Source organism: Pristiophorus japonicus, chromosome 5 (assembly GCF_044704955.1).
Source record: "Pristiophorus japonicus isolate sPriJap1 chromosome 5, sPriJap1.hap1, whole genome shotgun sequence".
Lineage (NCBI taxonomy): Eukaryota > Metazoa > Chordata > Chondrichthyes > Pristiophoridae > Pristiophorus > Pristiophorus japonicus.
This window is the reverse complement of record NC_091981.1, coordinates 303,717,647-303,737,572: the sequence shown is the minus strand read 5'-3', so window position 1 is coordinate 303,737,572 and position 19,926 is coordinate 303,717,647. Positions and strand designations below refer to the sequence as shown.

Here is a 19,926-nt window from a genome sequence, read left to right as displayed (position 1 = left end):
AGGGCGATCTTTGGCCAGGGACTCCCAGGTGTCAGTGGGGATGTTGCACTTTATCAAGGAGGCTTGGAGGGTGTCCTTTTAACGTTTCCTCTGCCTGCCTGGAGCTCGCTTGCCGTGTAGGAGCTCGGAATAGAGCACTTGCTTTGGGAGTCTCGTGCCGGGCATGTGGAATATGTGGCCTGCCCAGCGGAGCTGGTTGAGCGTGGTCAGTGTTTCAATGCTGGGGATGTTGGCCTGAGTGAGAACACTGATGTTGGTGCGTCTATCCTGCCAATAGATTTGCAGGATCTTGAGGAGACATCCTTGGTAGTACTTCCCCAACGTTTGAGGTGTCTGCTGTATATGGTTCACGTCTCTGAGCCGTACAGGAGGTGTTCCTCATACTGTATCACTCTCACAGACACACTCACACAGACACACTCACACAGAGACACACTCACAGAGACACTCACAGACACACACACACAGAGACACTCACACAGAGACACTCACAGACACACTCACACAGAGACACTCACACAGAGACACACTCACAGAGACACTCACAGACACACACACACAGAGACACTCACACAGAGACACTCACAGACACACTCACACAGAGACACTCACACAGAGACACTCACACAGACACACACACACAGACACACTCACACAGACACACTCACACAGAGACACTCACACAGAGACACTCACAGACACACACACACAGAGACACTCACACAGAGACACTCACAGACACACTCACACAGAGACACTCACACAGAGACACTCACACAGACACACACACACAGACACACTCACACACACACACACTCACAGACACACACACACAGAGACACTCACACAGAGACACTCACACAGAGACACTCACACAGACACACTCACACAGACACACTCACACAGAGACACTCACACAGAGACACTCACAGACACACTCACACAGAGACACTCACACAGAGACACTCACACAGACACACACACACAGACACACTCACACAGACACACTCACACAGAGACACTCACACAGAGACACTCACACAGACACACACACACAGACACACACACACAGACACACACACACAGAGACACTCACACAGAGACACTCACAGACACACTCACACAGACACACTCACACAGAGACACTCACACAGACACACACACACAGACACACTCACACACACACACACTCACAGACACACACACACAGAGACACTCACACAGAGACACTCACACAGACACACACACACAGACACACTCACACAGAGACACTCACACAGAGACACTCACAGACACACTCACACAGAGACACTCACACAGACACACTCACACAGAGACACACTCACAGAGACACTCACACAGAGACACTCACAGACACACTCACACAGAGACACTCACACACAGACACACACACACACAGACACTCACAGACACACACACTCACAGACACACACACAGACACACAAACTCACAGACACACTCACACAGAGACACTCACACAGAGACACTCACAGACACACTCACACAGAGACACTCACACACAGACACACACACACAGAGACACTCACAGACACACACAGAGACACTCACACAGAGACACTCACACAGAGACACTCACAGACACACACACTCACAGACACACACACTCACAGACACACACACAGACACACACACTCACAGACACACTCACACAGACACACTCACACACAGACACACTCACACAGAGACACTCACAGACACACACAGGCACACTCACACAGGCACACTCACACACAGACACACTCACACACAGACACACTCACACAGAGGCACTCACAGACACACACAGGCACACTCACAGGCACACTCACACACAGACACACACACAGAGACACTCACAGACACACACACGCAGACACACTCACACACAGACACACTCACACAGAGACACTCACAGACACACTCACACAGACACACTCACACACTCACACAGACACACTCACACAGACACACTCACACAGAGACACTCACAGACACACACACACAGACACACACACAGAGACACTCACACAGAGACACTCACACAGAGACACTCACAGACACACTCACACACAGACACACTCACACACAGACACACACACTCACACACACACACACACACACACAGAGACACTCACAGACACACACAGACACACTCACACAGACACACTCACACAAACACACTCACAGACACACACACACACACTCACAGACACACACACTCACACACAGACACACTCACACACAGACACACACACACTCACACAGAGACACTCACAGACACACACAGGCACACTCACACAGACACACACACTCACACACACACTCACACATACACACACACTCACACAGAGACACTCACACAGAGACACTCACAGACACACACACACACACACACACACACACTCACAGACACACTCACACAGACACACTCACACAGAGACACTCACACAGAGACACTCACAGACACACACACACAGACACACTCACACACAGACACACACACACTCACACAGAGACACTCACAGACACACACAGGCACACTCACACAGGCACACTCACACACTGACACACACACTCACACACACACTCACACATACACACGCACTCACACAGAGACACTCACACAGAGACACTCACAGACACACACACACACACACACACACACACTCACACACACACTCACACATACACACACACTCACACAGAGACACTCACACAGAGACACTCACAGACACACACACACACTCACACACAGACACACACACAGACACACACACTCACACACACACTCACACATACACACACACTCACACAGAGAAACTCACACAGAGACACTCACAGACACACACACACACACACACACACAGACACACACACACACTCACTCACACAGAGACACTCACACAGAGACACTCACAGACACACTCACACACAGACACACACAGACACGCTCACACAGACACACACACTCACACAGACATACTCACACAGAAACACCCGCACAGAGACACTCACAGACACACTCACACACAGACACACACACAGACACGCTCACACAGACACACATACTCACACACACACACACACAGACACACTCACACAGAGACACACACAGAGACACTCACAGACACACACAGGCACACACACACAGGCACACTCACACACAGACACACACACTCACACACACACTCACACACACACTCATACACACACTCACACTCACGCACTCACGCACTCACACAGACACACTCACACAGAGACACACAGGCACACACACTCATACACACACTCACACAGACACACTCACACAGACACACTCACACACTCACGCACTCACGCAGACAGAAACACACACAGACATCATCCCCTGGTTGGGCCTATTTCCTGGGGTCTGTATCAGAGCTGTGACTGTACTCAGCTAGCTGACAGCCAACACAGGCTGTACCTGGTCTGACTCACCGAGCACTGACCCAGTCTGTCCATCCCCAGTCTGCACTAACAACCTGTGTAACTGGGAATCAGACACTGCCTTAATGTCAGTCACATCCTTCATACCCTGCCTGCACATGTCTGTAACTAGTGGCAACTCACACACATTCATTGCTTACCTTGTGAGTTTATGGTGTGAAATACCACACAGAGACAGGCAAACGCCAGCAGGTAGTGGGACTTCATGCTTCTGAAATCACAGAGAGGGGAAAATGTTGGTCACATTGAAAACAGGGCTTGGTGATTGTGGGGAAATATCGGAGCACCAGTCTGATTGGTATTTACAGTGACTCTTGGCGCTCCGATCTCCCATGGGCACCAATCGCTGTCACATTTTGTCTAACATTGCTGTGAAGCGCCTTGGCACATTTTACAACCTTCCAGGGGCTACACAAATGCAAGTTGTTGTTGTTGAAGTGAAAAGAAAGGAAGATAGAGACACTTGGGGCGAGATTTTCGGTTCTGCTGATTTTGGGCGGTAATGGCGGTGGGGCGGTAAAGTTTGCGCCCGGGAACTGTTTGCGCCTCAGTCGGCAAAATTGGTCAGCTGGGCCCTGAGTGTGGGGCAGTGCGTTACAAACCTCTGTTAGGGCGCGAGGCCGGCTGAGCAACTGCAAATCCCCAGCTGAACAGCCGTCCTCGGAGCGAGGTAAGAAAGGTCTGGGGAGAAAAATGTCCCTGAATACTAAACACCAAACACATTCCCAATAAATAACTCCAGCCACCACCACATAACCACAAAATAAACCACAATCACACGTACCTGAGGTAGGCATTACAGAGCTCACTGCAGCCGCTCCAGCTCGGGACACCCGCTTTCACAGGCGCTCCCAGCAGGGGGCGCTGCGGGGCGCTACGGATCGGGCGGGAGTCACAAACCAAGCCGGTGTCACAATCAGGGGCGATGCTCAGCCGGCTCGCCTCTCCCGGGCGGTAATACTCCGCGCCCCACCGAAACCGGCCCCCAATGTCTCCCGGCGGGACGCTGGCAGCTGGTCGCCCGCCCAGAGAGCTCACCGCCGCAATTACCGCCCTCCAAAGGGCGCTGACAGAGACACTCGAGAGCAGAATATCCAGACCTTGGATTTCTGTAGCGCCTTTCTCCACCACTGGACGTCTCAAAGCGCTTCACAGCCAATGACCGACGCTCTTGTGGAGCGTAGTCACTATTGCAATGTGGGAAATGCGGCAGCCAACTTACGCACAGCAAGCTCCCACTATTTTTTTGTTCAGGGTTAAATATTGGCCAGGTCACTGAGGAAACTCTGCAGCTCTCCTTCGAAATAGTGCCGTGGGATCTTTTACATCCACCTGAGAGAGCACACGGGGTCTCGGTTCAACGTCTCAACCGACAGTACAGTGCTCCCTCAGTACTGCCCCTCTGACAGTGCAGCACTCCCTCAGTACTGCCCCTCCGACAGTGCAGCGCTCCCTCAGTACTGCCCCTCCGCCAGTGCAGCGCTCCCTCAGTACTGCCCCTCTGACAGTGCAGCACTCCCTCAGTACTGCCCCTCCGACAGTGCAGCGCTCCCTCAGTACTGCCCCTCCGACAGTGCAGCGCTCCCTCAGTACTGCCCCTCCGCCAGTGCAGCACTCCCTCAGTACTGCCCCTCCGGCAGTGCAGCGCTCCCTCAGTACTGCCCCTCCGCCAGTGCGGCGCTCCCTCAGTACTGCCCCTCCGGCAGTGCAGCGCTCCCTCAGTACTGCCCCTCCGGCAGTGCGGCACTCCCTCAGTACTGCCCCTCCGACAGCGCAGCACTCCCTCAGTACTGCCCCTCCGACAGTGCGGCACTCCCTCAGTACTGCCCCTCCGACAGTGCAACGCTCCCTCAGTACTGCCCCTCCGCCAGTGCGGCGCTCCCTCAGTACTGCCCCTCCGACAGTGCAGCGCTCCCTCAGTACTGCCCCTCTGACAGTGCGGCACTCCCTCAGTACAGCCCCTCTGACAGTGTAGAACTCCCTCAGTACAGCCCCTCCGACAGTGCAGCGCTCCCTGAGTACTGCCCCTCCGACAGTGCGGCACTCCCTCAGTACTGCCCCTCCGACAGTGCGGCACTCCCTCAGTACTGCCCCTCCGGCAGCGCAGCACTCCCTCAGTACTGCCCCTCCGACAGTGCAGCGCTCCCTCAGTACTGCCCCTCCGACAGTGCGGCACTCCCTCAGTACTGCACTGGGAGTGTCAGCCTAGATGTTTTGTGCTCAAGTCCCTGGAGTTGGACTTGAATTCACAACCTTCTGACTCAGAGGCGAGTGTGCTCACCACTGAGCCACAGCTGACACTTTACTTGCATGGTCCTAAAGCTGCCTGAAGGAAGAGGTTTTGCTGCAGTTATACAAAGATTTGTTCGACCACATCTGGAGTACATTGTGCAGTCTGGGCAGCACACCTTAGGATCAACATAGGAACATAACGTAAGAAATAGCAGCAGGAGTAGGCCATTCAGCCCCTCGCGCCTGCTCCGTCATTCAATAAGGTCATGGCTGATCAGATCATGGGCTCAGCTCCACTTCCCTGCCCGTTCCCCATAACCGTTTACTACCTTATCGCTCACAAATCTGTCTATCTCCACCTTAAATATATTCAATGACCCAGCCTCCACAGCTCTCTGGGGCAGAGAATTCCACAGATTTACAACCCTCTGAGAGAAGAAATTCCTCCTCATCTCAGTTTTAAATGGGCGGCCCCTTATTCTGAAACTATGCCCCCTACTTCTAGATTTCCCTTTGAGGGGAAATAGCCTGTCAAGCCCCCTCCTAATCTTATACGTTTCGATAAGATCACCTCTCATTCTTCTGAACTCCAATGAGTAGAGGCCCAACATACTCAACCTTTCCTCATAAGTCAACCCCCTCATCTCCGGAATCAACCGAGTGAACCTTCTCTGAACTGCCTCCAATGCAAGTATATCCTTTCGTAAATACAGAGACCAAAACTGTACACAGTACTCCAGGTGTGGCCTCACCAATGCCCTGTATAACTGCAGCAGGACTTCTCTGCTTTTATACTCCATCCCCTTTGCAATAAAGGCCAACATTCCATTTGCCTTCCTGATCAATTGCTGTACCTGCAGACTAACTTTTTGTGTTTCATGCACAAGGATCCCCAGGTCCCTCTGTACCGCAGCATTTTGTAATCGCTTCCCATTTAAATAATAATTTGTTTTCATTTCACTTACCAAAATGGATGACATCACATATGCCCACATTATAGTGCAGCTGACAAATGTTTGCCCACTCACTGAGTCTGTCCATATCCCTTTGTAGATTCGATGCATCCTCCTCACCACTTGCTTTCCCTCCTATATTTGTATCATCAGCAAATTTGTCTACATGACACTCGGTCCCTACATCCAAGTCATTAATATAATGACTACCCTGTCAAGCCCGCTCAGAACCTTATATATTGCTCTAAGATCACCTCTCATTCTTCTAAACTTCAATGAGTATAGGCCCGATCTACTCAACCTATCTTCATAAGACAAGCCCAGCTCTGGAATCAACACAGTGAACATTCTCTGAACTGCTTCGAATGAAAGTATATCCCTCCTTAATACGGAGATTCCCAAAACAAGCGCTCTACTCGGAGCTCCGACACGGCAAGTGAGCCCCAAGTGCGCAGAGGAAATGTTCCCTCAAAGCCTCCCTGATAAAATGCAACATTGCTCCGGGGAGTGGAAAAAGGGGCCTTCTGTCTTTGGTGCCTGATTCTCTGGTCAGAGCGGGTCCTGGGTTGGGGGTCAGTGTGGGGTCAAGGGTCAGTGTGGGCCTGGGTCGAGGGTCAGTGCAGGGCCGATGGTCAGTATGGGCCTGGGTCGAGGGTCGGTGTGGGGTCGGGGTCAGTGTGGGGTCGAGGGTAAGTGTGGGGTCGAGGTTCAGTGTGGGCCTGGGTCGAGGGTCAGTGCAGGGCCGATGGTCAGTATGGGCCTGGGTCGAGGTTCAGTGTGGGGTCGAGGGTAAGTGTGGGGTCAGGTCAGTGTGGGGTCGAGGTTCAGTGTGGGGTCGAGGGTCAGTGTGGGCCTGGGTCGAGGTTCAGTGTGGGGTCGAGGGTAAGTGTGGGCCTGGGTCGAGGGTCAGTGTGGGGTCGAGGTTCAGTGTGGTCCTGGATTGAGGGTCAGTGCAGGGTCGAGGGTCAGTGTGGGGTCGGGGTCAGTGTGGGGTCGGGGTCAGTGTGGGGTCGAGGTTCAGTGTGGGGTCGAGGGTCAGTGTGGGCCTGGGTCGTGGGTCAGTGTGGGGTCGAGGGTCATGGAGAGGCACGGGTGAGGGTCGAAAGCCACTTCTTCAATGCACTCACCAACATGAAGATCCGTGTGGCACTGGGGAGGAGCATGAGGTTCGCGATCCAGGAACAGCGTTCCTCACACTTTCTGGGAAACCTTTCCACAGAAGCTCAACAACAGCCCCTCATCATGTGCGAGCTCAGCAGTCGCAACAAGACCGTTTTCAGACAACTCAGCCCTGTTACTGTGCTCGTCTATCTGCTCCCACTTTCTATCTTCAGGAGCGGAAGGAGAGCAGGTGTCGTTGGGCGTACAACAAGGCTCCCTCTAAACTGTCCCATCAAACACTCTGAGGGCTGCTACAACACAGGGCTAGATACAGAATAAATCTCCCTCTACACTGTCCCATCAAACACTCCCAGGGCTGCTACAACACAGGGCTAGATACAGAATAAAGCTCCCTCTACACTGTCCCATCAAACACTCCCAGGGCAGGTACAGCACGGGGTTAGATACAGAATAAAGCTCCTTCTACACTGTCCCATCAAACACACCCAGGGCAGGTACAGCACGGGGTTAGATACAGAATAAAGCTCCCTCTACAATGCCCCATCAAACACTCCCAGGGCAGGTACAGGGGGTTAGATACAGAGTAAAGCTCCCTCTACACTGTCCCATCAAACACTCCCAGGGTAGGTACAGGGGGTTAGATACAGAGTAAAGCTCCCTCTACACTGTCCCATCAAACACTCCCAGGGCAGGTACAGGGGGTTAGATACAGAGTAAAGCTCCCTCTACACTGTCCCGTCAAACACTCCCAGGGCAGGTACAGGGGGTTAGATACAGAGTAAAGCTCCCTCTAAACTGTCCCATCAAACACTCCCAGGACAGGTACAGCACGGGGTTAGATACAGAATAAAGCTCCTTCTACACTGTCCCATTTAACACTCTCAGGGCAGGTACAGCACGGTGTTAGATACAGAGTAAAGGTCCCTCTACAATGCCCCAACAAACACTCCGAGGACAGGTACAGGGGGTTAGATACAGAGTAAAGCTCCCTCTACGCTGCCCCATCAAACACTCCCAGGGCAGGTACAGCATGGTGTTAGATACAGAGTAAAGCTATCTCTAAACTGCCCCATCAAACACTCCCAGGGCAGGTACAGCATGGTGCTAGATACAGAGTAAAGCTCTCTCTACACTGTGCCAGCAAACACACCCAGGGCAGGTACAGGGGGTTAGATACAGAGTAAAGCTCCCTCTACACTGTCCCATCAAACAATCCCAGGGCAGGTACAGCACGAGTTAGATACAGAGTAAAGCTTCTTCTACACTGTCCCATCAAACACTCCCAGGGCAGGTACAGCACGGGGTTAGATACAGAGTAAAGCTCCCTCTACACTGTCCCATCAAACACTCCCAGGGCAGGTACAGCACGGGGTTAGATACAGAGTAAAGCTCCCTCTACACTGTCCCATCAAACACTCCGCGTGCAGGTACAGGGGATTAGACACAGATTAAAGCTCCCTCTACACTTTCCCATCAAACACTCCCAGGGCAGTTACAGCACGGGTTAGATGCAGAGTAAAACTCCCTCTACACTGTCCCATCAAACACTCCCAGGGCAGGTACAGCACGGGTTAGATACAGAGTAAAGCTCCCACTAACTGCCCCATCAATCACTCCCAGGGCAGGTACAGGGGTTTAGATACAGAGTAAAGCTCCCTCTACACTGTCCCATCAAACACTCCCAGGGAAGGTACAGGGGGTTAGATACAGAGTAAAGCTCCCACTAACTGCCCCATCAATCACTCCCAAGGCAGGTACAGGGGGTTAGATATAGAGTAAAGATGCCTCTACACTGTCCCATCAAACACTCTCAGGGAAGGTACAGCACGGGGTTCGATACAGAGTAAAGGTCCCTCTACACTGCCCCATCAAACACTCTGAGGACACGTACAGGGGGTTATTTACAGAGTAAAGCTCCCTCTACACTGTCCCATCAAACACTCCCAGGGCAGGCACAGCATGGTGTTACATACAAAGTAAAGCTCCGTCTACACTGTCCCATCAAACACTCCCAGGGCAGGTACAACACGGGTTATATACAGAGTAAAGCTCCCTCTACACTGTCCCATCAAACACTCCCAGGGCAGGTACAGCATGAGTTAGATTCTGAGTAAAGCTTCCTCTACACTGTCTTATCAAACACACCCAGGGCAGGTACAGGGGGTTTGATACAGAGTAAAGCTCCCTCTACACTGTCCCATCAAACACTCCCAGGGCAGGTACAGCACGAGTTAGATACAGAGTAAAGCTCCCTCTACATTGTCCCATCAAACACTCCCAGGGCAGGTACAGCACAGGGTTGGATACAGAATAAAGCTCCCACTAACTGCCCCATCAATCACTCCCAGGGCAGGTACAGGGGGTTAGATATAGAGTAACACTCCCTCTACATTGTCCCATCAAACACTCCCAGGGCAGGTACAGCACAGGGTTAGTTACAGAATAAAGCTCCCACTAACTGCCCCATCAATCACTCCCAGGGCAGGTACAGGGGGTTAGATATAGAGTAAAGATGCCTCTACACTGTCCCATCAAACACTCTCAGGGAAGGTACAGCACGGGGTTCGATACAGAGTAAAGCTCCCTCTGCACTGTCCCATCAAATACTCTCAGGGCAGGTACAGAGGGTTAGATACAGAGTAAAGCTCCCTCTACACTGTCCCCATCAAACACTCCCAGGGCAGGTACAGCACGGGTTAGATACAGAGTAAAGCTCCTTCTACACTCTCCCATCAAACACTCCCAGGGCAGGTACAGGGGGTTAGATACAGAGTAAAGCTCCCTCTACACTCTCCCATCAAACACTCCCAGGGCAGGTACAGCACGGGTTAGATACAGAGTAAAGCTCCGTCTACACTGTCCCATCAAACACTCCCAGGGCAGGTACAGCACGGGTTAGATACAGAGTAAAGCTCCCACTAACTGCCCCATCAATCACTCCCAGGGCAGGTACAGGGGTTTAGATACAGAGTAAAGATGCCTCTACACTGTCCCATCAAACACTCTCAGGGAAGGTACAGCACGGGGTTCGATACAGAGTAAAGGTCCCTCTACACTGCCCCATCAAACACTCTGAGGACACGTACAGGGGGTTATTTACAGAGTAAAGCTCCCTCTACACTGTCCCATCAAACACTCCCAGGGCAGGCACAGCATGGTGTTACATACAAAGTAAAGCTCCGTCTACACTGTCCCATCAAACACTCCCAGGGCAGGTACAACACGGGTTATATACAGAGTAAAGCTCCCTCTACACTGTCCCATCAAACACTCCCAGGGCAGGTACAGCATGAGTTAGATTCTGAGTAAAGCTTCCTCTACACTGTCTTATCAAACACACCCAGGGCAGGTACAGGGGGTTTGATACAGAGTAAAGCTCCCTCTACACTGTCCCATCAAACACTCCCAGGGCAGGTACAGCACGAGTTAGATACAGAGTAAAGCTCCCTCTACATTGTCCCATCAAACACTCCCAGGGCAGGTACAGCACAGGGTTGGATACAGAATAAAGCTCCCACTAACTGCCCCATCAATCACTCCCAGGGCAGGTACAGGGGGTTAGATATAGAGTAAAGATGCCTCTACACTGTCCCATCAAACACTCTCAGGGAAGGTACAGCACGGGGTTAGATACAGAGTAAAGCTCCCTCTGCACTGTCCCATCAAATACTCTCAGGGCAGGTACAGAGGGTTAGATACAGAGTAAAGCTCCCTCTACACTGTCCCCATCAAACACTCCCAGGGCAGGTACAGCATGGGTTAGATACAGAGTAAAGCTCCTTCTACACTCTCCCATCAAACACTCCCAGGGCAGGTACAGGGGGTTAGATACAGAGTAAAGCTCCCTCTACACTCTCCCATCAAACACTCCCAGGGCAGGTACAGCACGGGTTAGATACAGAGTAAAGCTCCGTCTACACTGTCCCATCAAACACTCCCAGGGCAGGTACAGCACGGGGTTAGATTCAGAGTAAAGCTCCGTCTACACTGTCCCATCAAACACTCCCAGGGCAGGTACAGCACGGGGTTAGATACAGAGTAAAGCTCCCTCTACACTGTCCCATCAAACACACCCAGGGCAGGTACAGCACGGGTTAGATTCGGAGTAAAGCTCCCTCTATACTGTCCCATCAAACACTCCCAGGGCAGGTACAGGGGGTTAGATACAGAGTAAAGCTCCCTCTACACTGTCCCATCAAACACACCCAGGGCAGGTCCAGCACGGGTTCGATTCAGAGTAAAGCTCCTTCTACACTGTCCCATCAAACACTCCCAGGGCAATGAGGATTTTACGATTTCCCATCACTCCCGAGCCCAGCCATGTCCCTCAGTGACAGACACATCGCTGAACACACCATTTGTCGGTGACATTCTCTGTCTGTGCTCTGTCTAACTCCAGCTCTTTGTTCACGTCCCTGATCTGGCTTTGCACCAATTTCTGAACACTTTGTTTCACAGCCCAGTGGCCCTCCTTCCAGTCCTGCCATCCATCTCACCCCTCGCTTCTCCTCATATCCTTCATCATTCACCGGCTGCTTTCTGACTGATCATTCTTCCCTCCCCATCTACCCAACAACATGTGGTTCGAGGCTGGGCAGGAATATTTATAAGCAGCAGTCAGATGTTGCTATAAATAGACTCAATCCACTATCACAGCGCAACAGTTGTGATGTTATCAACAGTCGTCTAAATAGAAAGGAAGGAGAATAGATGAAAAATGATAAGGCCATGAACAGCATGGTAACTGAAAACCTACTCATTGTCAGAGGCCCTGAGTACTCTTGTATAGTCTGTAATTAAAAACATCAGAATGAGGTACAGGAGTCGGCCATTCAGCCCCTCGAGTCTGCTCCACCCCACACTATCACTGCTCATCTTCCACCTCTTCCCCCTGATCCCTATATCCCTCCATTCCCTCCATCACCAACACAATTCTGTGCCTTGTAATAACCAAGATGCCCCTCATACTGACTATCTAAAAAAAACACAGCATCATTGTTAATTATATCAATAAAAAATGATTTGAGAATCAATGAAAAATGAAGCCTTGTAATGAACAAACCGGGACTGCCTGTGTCCCAGCGGAAAGTGTCTGCTTCCGTCATGGACAGAGCTTGTGAGCGACTGACTGAGGAACTCTGTCCACCCTGGTCAGTCAGTAACCTTTATTGTGCGGGAGGAGCGCTCCAGCTGGTGGCTACAACCATTCACTAGGAGGGTAAATACCGAATCATTATCGCCCTCCTCCATCCTCCGATTCTTCTCATCTCTCTCTCCTCGCAATCCTCTCCCTCTCCCTCACCTATCACCCATTGTCCATCACCCTTCTCTCCTCTCTCTCTCTCTCCCCTCAATCCTCTCTCTCACCTCAATCCTCTCCCTCTCCCTCACCTATCACCCATTGTCCATCACCCTTCTCTCCTCTCTCTCCCCTCAATCCTCTCTCTCACCTCAATCCTCTCCCTCTCCCTCACCTATCACCCATTGTCCATCACCCTTCTCTCCTCTCTCTCCCCTTAATCCTCTCTCTCACCTCAATCCTCTCCCTCTCCCTCACCTATCACCCATTGTCCATCACCCTTCTCTCCTCTCTCTCCCCTCAATCCTTTCTCTCACCTCAATCCTCTCCCTCTCCCTCACCTATCACCCCATGCCCATCACCCTTCTCTCCTCTCTCTCTCTCTCCCCTCAATCCTCTCTCTCCCCTCAATCCTCTCCCTCTCCCTCACCTATCACCCCATGTCCATCACCCTTCTCTCCTCTCTCTCCCCTCAATCCTCTCTCTCCCCTCAATCCTCTCTCTCCCCTCAATCCTCTCCCTCTCCCTCACCTATCACCCCATGTCCATCACCCTTCTCTCCTCTCTCTCCCCTCAATCCTCTCTCTCCCCTCAATCCTCTCTCTCCCCTCAATCCTCTCCCTCTCCCTCACCTATCACCCCATGCCCATCACCCTTCTCTCCTCTCTCTCTCTCTCCCCTCAATCCTTTCTCTCCCCTCAATCCTCTCGCTCCCCTCAATCCTCTCCCTCTCCCTCACCTATCACCCCTCGTCCATCACCCTTCTCTCCTCTCTCTCTCTCCCCTCAATCCTCTCTCCCTCCCCTCAATCCTCTCCCTCTGCCCTCACCTATCACCCCCTTCCATCCCCTGATTCTCCTCATCCCTCTCTCCCCTCAATCCTCTCCCTCTCCCCTCACCTATCACCCATTGTCCATCACCCTTTCTCCTCTCTCTCTCTCTCTCCCCTGACCTGCCCCTCACCTATCACCACTTTTCCATCACCCTTCTCTCCTCTTTCTCCCCTCAATCCTCTCCCTCTCCCTCACCTATCACCCCTCGTCCATCACCCTTCTCTCCTCTCTCTCTCTCCCCTCAATCCTCTCTCTCACCACAATCCTCTCCCTCTGCCCTCACCTATCACCCCATTTCCATTACCCTTCTCTCCTCTCTTTCTCTCTCCCCTCAATCCTCTCTCTCCCCTCAATCCTCTCCCTCTCCCTCACCTATCACCCCTCGTCCATCACCCTTCTCTCCTCTCTCTCTCTCCCCTCAATCCTCTCTCCCTCCCCTCAATCCTCTCCCTCTGCCCTCACCTATCACCCACTTCCATCCCCTGATTCTCCTCATTCCTCTCTCCCCTCAATCCTCTCCCTCTCCCCTCACCTATCACCCATTGTCCATCACCCTTTCTCCTCTCTCTCTCTCTCTCTCCCCTGACCTGCCCCTCACCTATCACCACTTTTCCATCACCCTTCTCTCCTCTTTCTCCCCTCAGTCCTCTCCCTCTCCCCTCACCTCTCTCCCCTCGTCCACATCCCAGTTCTTTAACACTCATGCCTCTCTCCTCCACACTCTTCACATGCAGACCTATCCCTTCTGCATTATGTTTAGCTTCTCCCTTTCCCCAACCTCAGTACTTTCTGACTGGGCAACATTCCAGTCCTCTGCCATTGAGAAGTCTTTCCACAATCACTCAGCCCCTAAACATGTGAAGCTTCCTCACCAACACTTCAATCCTGTCCTTGAGCTGCGTGACTGGCAGGAACCTGACACAAGGACAGTTCACTGACATTGGATCCCTCTACATTTATTCTGTGGCTTACTCACTAAATATCTTTGGTATATTATAGAATCATAGAATGATATGGCACAGGACAGCTTTTCTTGTCTGTACTGGCTCTTTGAAAGATTCTCACAACCCTGCTCTTTCCCTATATGCCTGAAAATGTTTATCAAATGTCCAATTCCCGTTAGAAAGTTATTATTGAATCTGCTCCCACCGCCCTTTCAGGCAGCGCGTTCCCGATCACAACAACTCGCTGCGTAATAACATTCTCCTCATCACCCCCTCTGCTTATTTTGTCATTTGCCTTAAATCTTTGTGTAGGGGGGCGCTGTTTAAAAATTAGAGCCAGACCTTACAGAAGTGAAATGAGGAAAGACTTCTACACACACAGCGTGGGAGAAGTTTGCAATTCTCGTCCGGAAATGAATTGTTCATTTTAAATCGGAGATTGATAGCTTTTTGTTAGCCAAAGGTATTAAGGGACATGGGGCAAAGGCGGGTATATGGAGTTAGGTCGCAGATCAGCCCTGATCTCATTGAACGATGGAACAGGCTCGAGGGGATGAATGGCCTCCTCCTGTTCCAGTGTTCCTATGTCCCCTCTGGTTACTGATCCTCCTGGCACTGCAAACAGTTTCTGCTTATTTACTTTACCAAAACTCCTTCAAACTTTTGAACACCTCTATCAAATCTCCCCTCAACCTTCTCTGCTGTAAAGAGAAATATGCCAGCTTCTCTCGTCTCTCCATGTAACTGAAATCCCTCATTCCTGGTACCATTCAAGTAACTCTCCTCTGCACCCTCTCTAAGCAGCCTTTTAATGACTCTCAGTATAAAGGTATAATCCTTCATATATGAACTATTCCGCTGTTTATCAGGGCAGTAATACCCATCGGTGAGGCGAACAGAATGTGTCCACTGTTCGTATCCGGTTCCTCTCCGTAATTTAACAGAGATATTAACCAATGGATTTTCAGGATAGAATCACAGAAGTTTACAGCACAGAAGGAGGCCATTCGGCCCATCGTGTCCGTGCCGGCCGACAAAGAGCTACCCAGCCTAATCCCACTTTCCAGCTCTAGGTCCGTAGCCCTGTAGGTTATGGCACTTCAAGTGCACATCAAGTACTTTTTAAATGCGATGAGGGTTTCTGCCTCTACCACCCTTTCAGGCAGTGAGTTCCAGACCCTCACCACCCTCTGTGTGAAAAATGTTCTTCACAACTCCCCTCTCATCCTTCTATCAATTCCTTTAAATCTGTGCCTCCTGGTTGTGTACCCCCTCTGCTAAGGGAAATAGGTCCTTCCTATCCACTCTATCTAGGCCCCTCATAATTTTATATTCCTCAATTAAATCTCCCCTCAGCCTCCTCTGTTCCAACAAAAACAACAACAGCCTATCCAATCGTTGCTCATAGCTAAAATTCTCCACACCTGGCAACATCCTCGTAAATCTCCTCTGCACACTTTCTAGTGCAATCACATCTTTTCTGTAATGTGGTGACCAGAACTGCACACAGTACTCTAGCTGCGATCATAAGAACATAAGAACATAAGAAATAGGAGCAGGAGTAGGCCATACGGCCCCTCGAGCCTGCTCCGCCATTTAATACAAGCATGGCTGATCATGGACTCAGCTCCACTTCCCTGCCCGCTCCCCATAACCCCTTATTCCCTTATCGTTTAAGAAACTATCTATATCTGTCTTAAATTTATTCAATGTCCCAGCTTCCACAGCTCTCTGAGGCAGCGAATTCCACAGATTTACAACCCTCTGAGAGAAGAAATTCCTCCTCATCTCAGTTTTAAATGGGCGGCCCCTTATTCTAAGACCATGCCCTCTAGTTCTAGTCTCCCCCATCAGTGGAAACATCCTCTCTGCATCCACCTTGTCAAGCCCCCTCATAATCTTATACGTTTTGATAAGATCACCTCTCATTCTTCTGAATTCCAATGAGTAGAGGCCCAACCTACTCAACCTTTCCTCATAAGTCAACCCTCTCATCCCCGGAATCAACCGAGTGAACCTTCTCTGAACTGCCTCCAAAGCAAGTGTATCCTTTCGTAAATATGGAAACTAAAACTGCACGCAGTGTTCCAGGTGTGGCCTCACCTATACCCTGTATAACTGTAGCAAGACTTCCCTGCTTTTATACTCTATCCCCTTTGCAATAAAGGCCAAGATACCATTGGCCTTCCTGATCACTTGCTATACCTGCATAATGTTTTATATGGTTCAAGCACAACCCCTCTGCTCTTGTATTCAATGCCTCAGCTAAGAAAGGCAAGCATCCCATATGCCTTCTTAACCACCTTATCGACCTGGCCTGCTACCTTCAGTAGGTCGGTACTTGCTCTACACTTGTAGAGAGGACCTAGATAGGAATTTGTTCAGTGAATGCACAATAACCTCAGCCAGAGCTATTCACAGGGACAGGATTGATGAATGGGTAAAGCTATTCGGTGCCCCTCCTGCTGTCTGTGCGCCCCAATACAGATTTAAGATGGACCTTGAGGACCAGGATGTTTGGGAAGAGTCCCAGCTTGGATCCACTCCCTGAGCCCCAGACAACAATCGGACTGCGAGAAAAGAGATCAGGAAAGCTCACTCACCTTTCGTAGCTTCTTCACAGGTGTTGAGATCACCCGCAGGCTCAGAGTTTATATCACAGCAGTTTGGGGATGGGTCAGTGTGCAACTGGTCACATGCTGCCAGAGCTGGCTTTCTATTGGCTAAAAGTTTGATGCCCTTTCTCAATATTCGGCAATAACAATTGAGCAAAAGTTGCTGGGAAATAGGAGAAGAGAAATGTGCAATGTGTGTGGGGCCGTTACACGGGATGGGGAAAGAGGGGGTGAACCAATCCTTTCACAACACTCGTTTACTGTTGGATCCGGACCCAGGCCCCAAACTGAGGCCAGAATCATGCCCACTGTGAACCTCGGCCTTTGACCCCAGCAGTTATCTGGAGTCAGGAGGTTGACCCCAGTTACCTGCCAATGGTGGCCACCCACGTTGCTGGAGGGGCGGGGGGGAGTGGTGATCGAGGGAGATGCCTGTCTGACATCATCATCATCATAGGCATTCCCTCAGAATCGAGGAAGACTTGCTTCTACTCTTAATATGTGTTCTTAGGTGGCTGAACAGTCCAATACGGGAACCACAAGTCCCTGTCACAGGTGGGACAGACAGTGGTTGAAGGAAGGGAGGGTGGGACAGGTTTGCCGCATGCTCTTTCCGCTGCCTGTGCTTGATTTCTGCATGCTTTCAGCGATGAGATTCGAGGTGCTCAGCGCCCTCCTGGATGCACTTCCTCCACTTAGGGCGGTCTTTGGCCAGGGACTCCCAGGTGGGGATGTTGCACTTTATCAGGGAGGCTTTGAGGGTGTCCCTGTAACATTTCCTCTGTCCACCTGGGACTCACTTGCCGTGTCGGAGTTCCGAGTTGAGCACTTGCTTTAGGAGTCTTCAGTCAGGCATACGAACAATGTGGCCTGCCCAGCGGAGCTGATCAAGTGTGGTCAGTGCTTAAATGCTGGGGATGTTGGCCTGATCGAGGACGCTAATGTTGGTACGCTTGTCCTCCCAGGGGATTTGTAGGATCTTGCAGAGACATCGTTGGTGGTATTTCTCCAGCGATTTGAGTAGTCTACTGTACATGGTCCATGTCTCTGAGCCATACAGGAGGGCGGGTATTCCTACAGCCCTGTAGACCATGAGCTTGGTGTTGGATTTGAGGGCGTGGTCTTCAAACACTCTTTTCCTCAGGCAGCCGAAGGCTGCACTGGTGCAGTAGACTGCCTGTCTAACAAGCAATGTCTGACAAAGGTGCCTGGGATAGGAGGACTTTCGGGGACCCCTTAGATTGAAGTTAAGCTACCCCTTGTGCACCCCCCACCCACCAATCATCATAAAATAACAGTTTGCCCCCCACAGCTGGAGGTGGAACCCACTACCGTCGGTTATTGGAAGGAGCCATCTGGCCTGACAAAGGCAACATCTGTGGACCATTCACTGGGTCCCATTGAGGGCCCGTGATTTGCGAGCCCCACATCCGACTCCATGCAAACTTGGTCAATGGCCACATTTGGGACAGATAGAGGCCCTCCCACAATGGACCTGTCCCAGAAAGCTCACCTCAAGGCCAGGATCTCGTCCCGGCCTAGTTTCTGAATTTTCCCAAAAATTCCCATCATTGACAGTGCTATCAACGGCACTTAATCACCGATAACCTGCTCACTGATGCTCAGCTTGGGTCTGCCAGGACCACTCGGCTCCAGACCTCATTACAACCTTGGTCCAAACATGGACAAAGAGCTGAATACCAGAGGTGAGGTGAGAGTGACTGCCCTTGACATCAAGGCAGCATTTGACCCAGTGTGGCATCAAGGAGCCCCAGTAAAACTGGAGTCAATGGGAATCAGGGGGAAAACTCTCCACTGGCTGGAGTCAGACCCAGCACAGAGGAAGATGGTTGTGGTGGTTGGAGGTCAATCATCACAGCCCCAGGACATCGCTGCAGGAGTTCCTCAGGGCAGTGTCCTAGGCCCAACCATCTTCAGCTGCTTCATCAATGACCTTCCCTCCGTCATAAGGTCAGAAGTGGGGATGTTTGCTGATGATTGCACAGTGTTCAGTTCCATTCACAACTCCTCAGATAATGGAGCAGTCCATGACCGCATGTAGTAAGTCCTGGACATCATTCAGGCTTGGGCTGATAAGTGGCAAGTAACATTCGCACCACACAAGTGCCAGGCAATGACTGTCGACAACAAGCGAGAGTCTAACCACCTCCCCTTGACATTCAACGGCATTACCATCGCCGAATCCCCCACCATCAACATCCTGGGGGTCACCATTGACCAGAAACTTAACGGGACCAGCCACATAAATACTGTGGCTACAAGAGCAGGTCAGAGGCTGGGTATTCTGCGACGAGTGTCTCACCTCCTGACTCCCCAAAGCCTTTCCACCATCTACAAGGCACAAGTCAGAAGTGTGATTAAATACTATCCACTTGCCTCCATTAGCTTTCTTCTTAGGCAGTCCCCCGGAGTCGAGGA

At 51.3% G+C, this 19,926-nt stretch overlaps 1 protein-coding gene across 1 annotated transcript in view; it reads right to left on the bottom strand.

Annotated features, from left to right (window-relative positions):
• Positions 1–12,582, bottom strand: part of LOC139264045 (fucolectin-like) — a 49,272-nt gene extending 36,690 nt beyond the window's left edge. The window contains exons 1-2 of the mRNA XM_070880145.1: positions 12,553–12,582; positions 3,630–3,700 (exon numbers count right to left, since the gene is read on the bottom strand). Of these exons, the coding sequence (XP_070736246.1) occupies positions 3,630–3,696 (67 nt within the window). The 5' untranslated portion in view covers positions 3,697–3,700; positions 12,553–12,582. The remainder of the gene's footprint in view (positions 1–3,629; positions 3,701–12,552) is intronic.
• Positions 12,583–19,926: the final 7,344 nt, after the last annotated feature.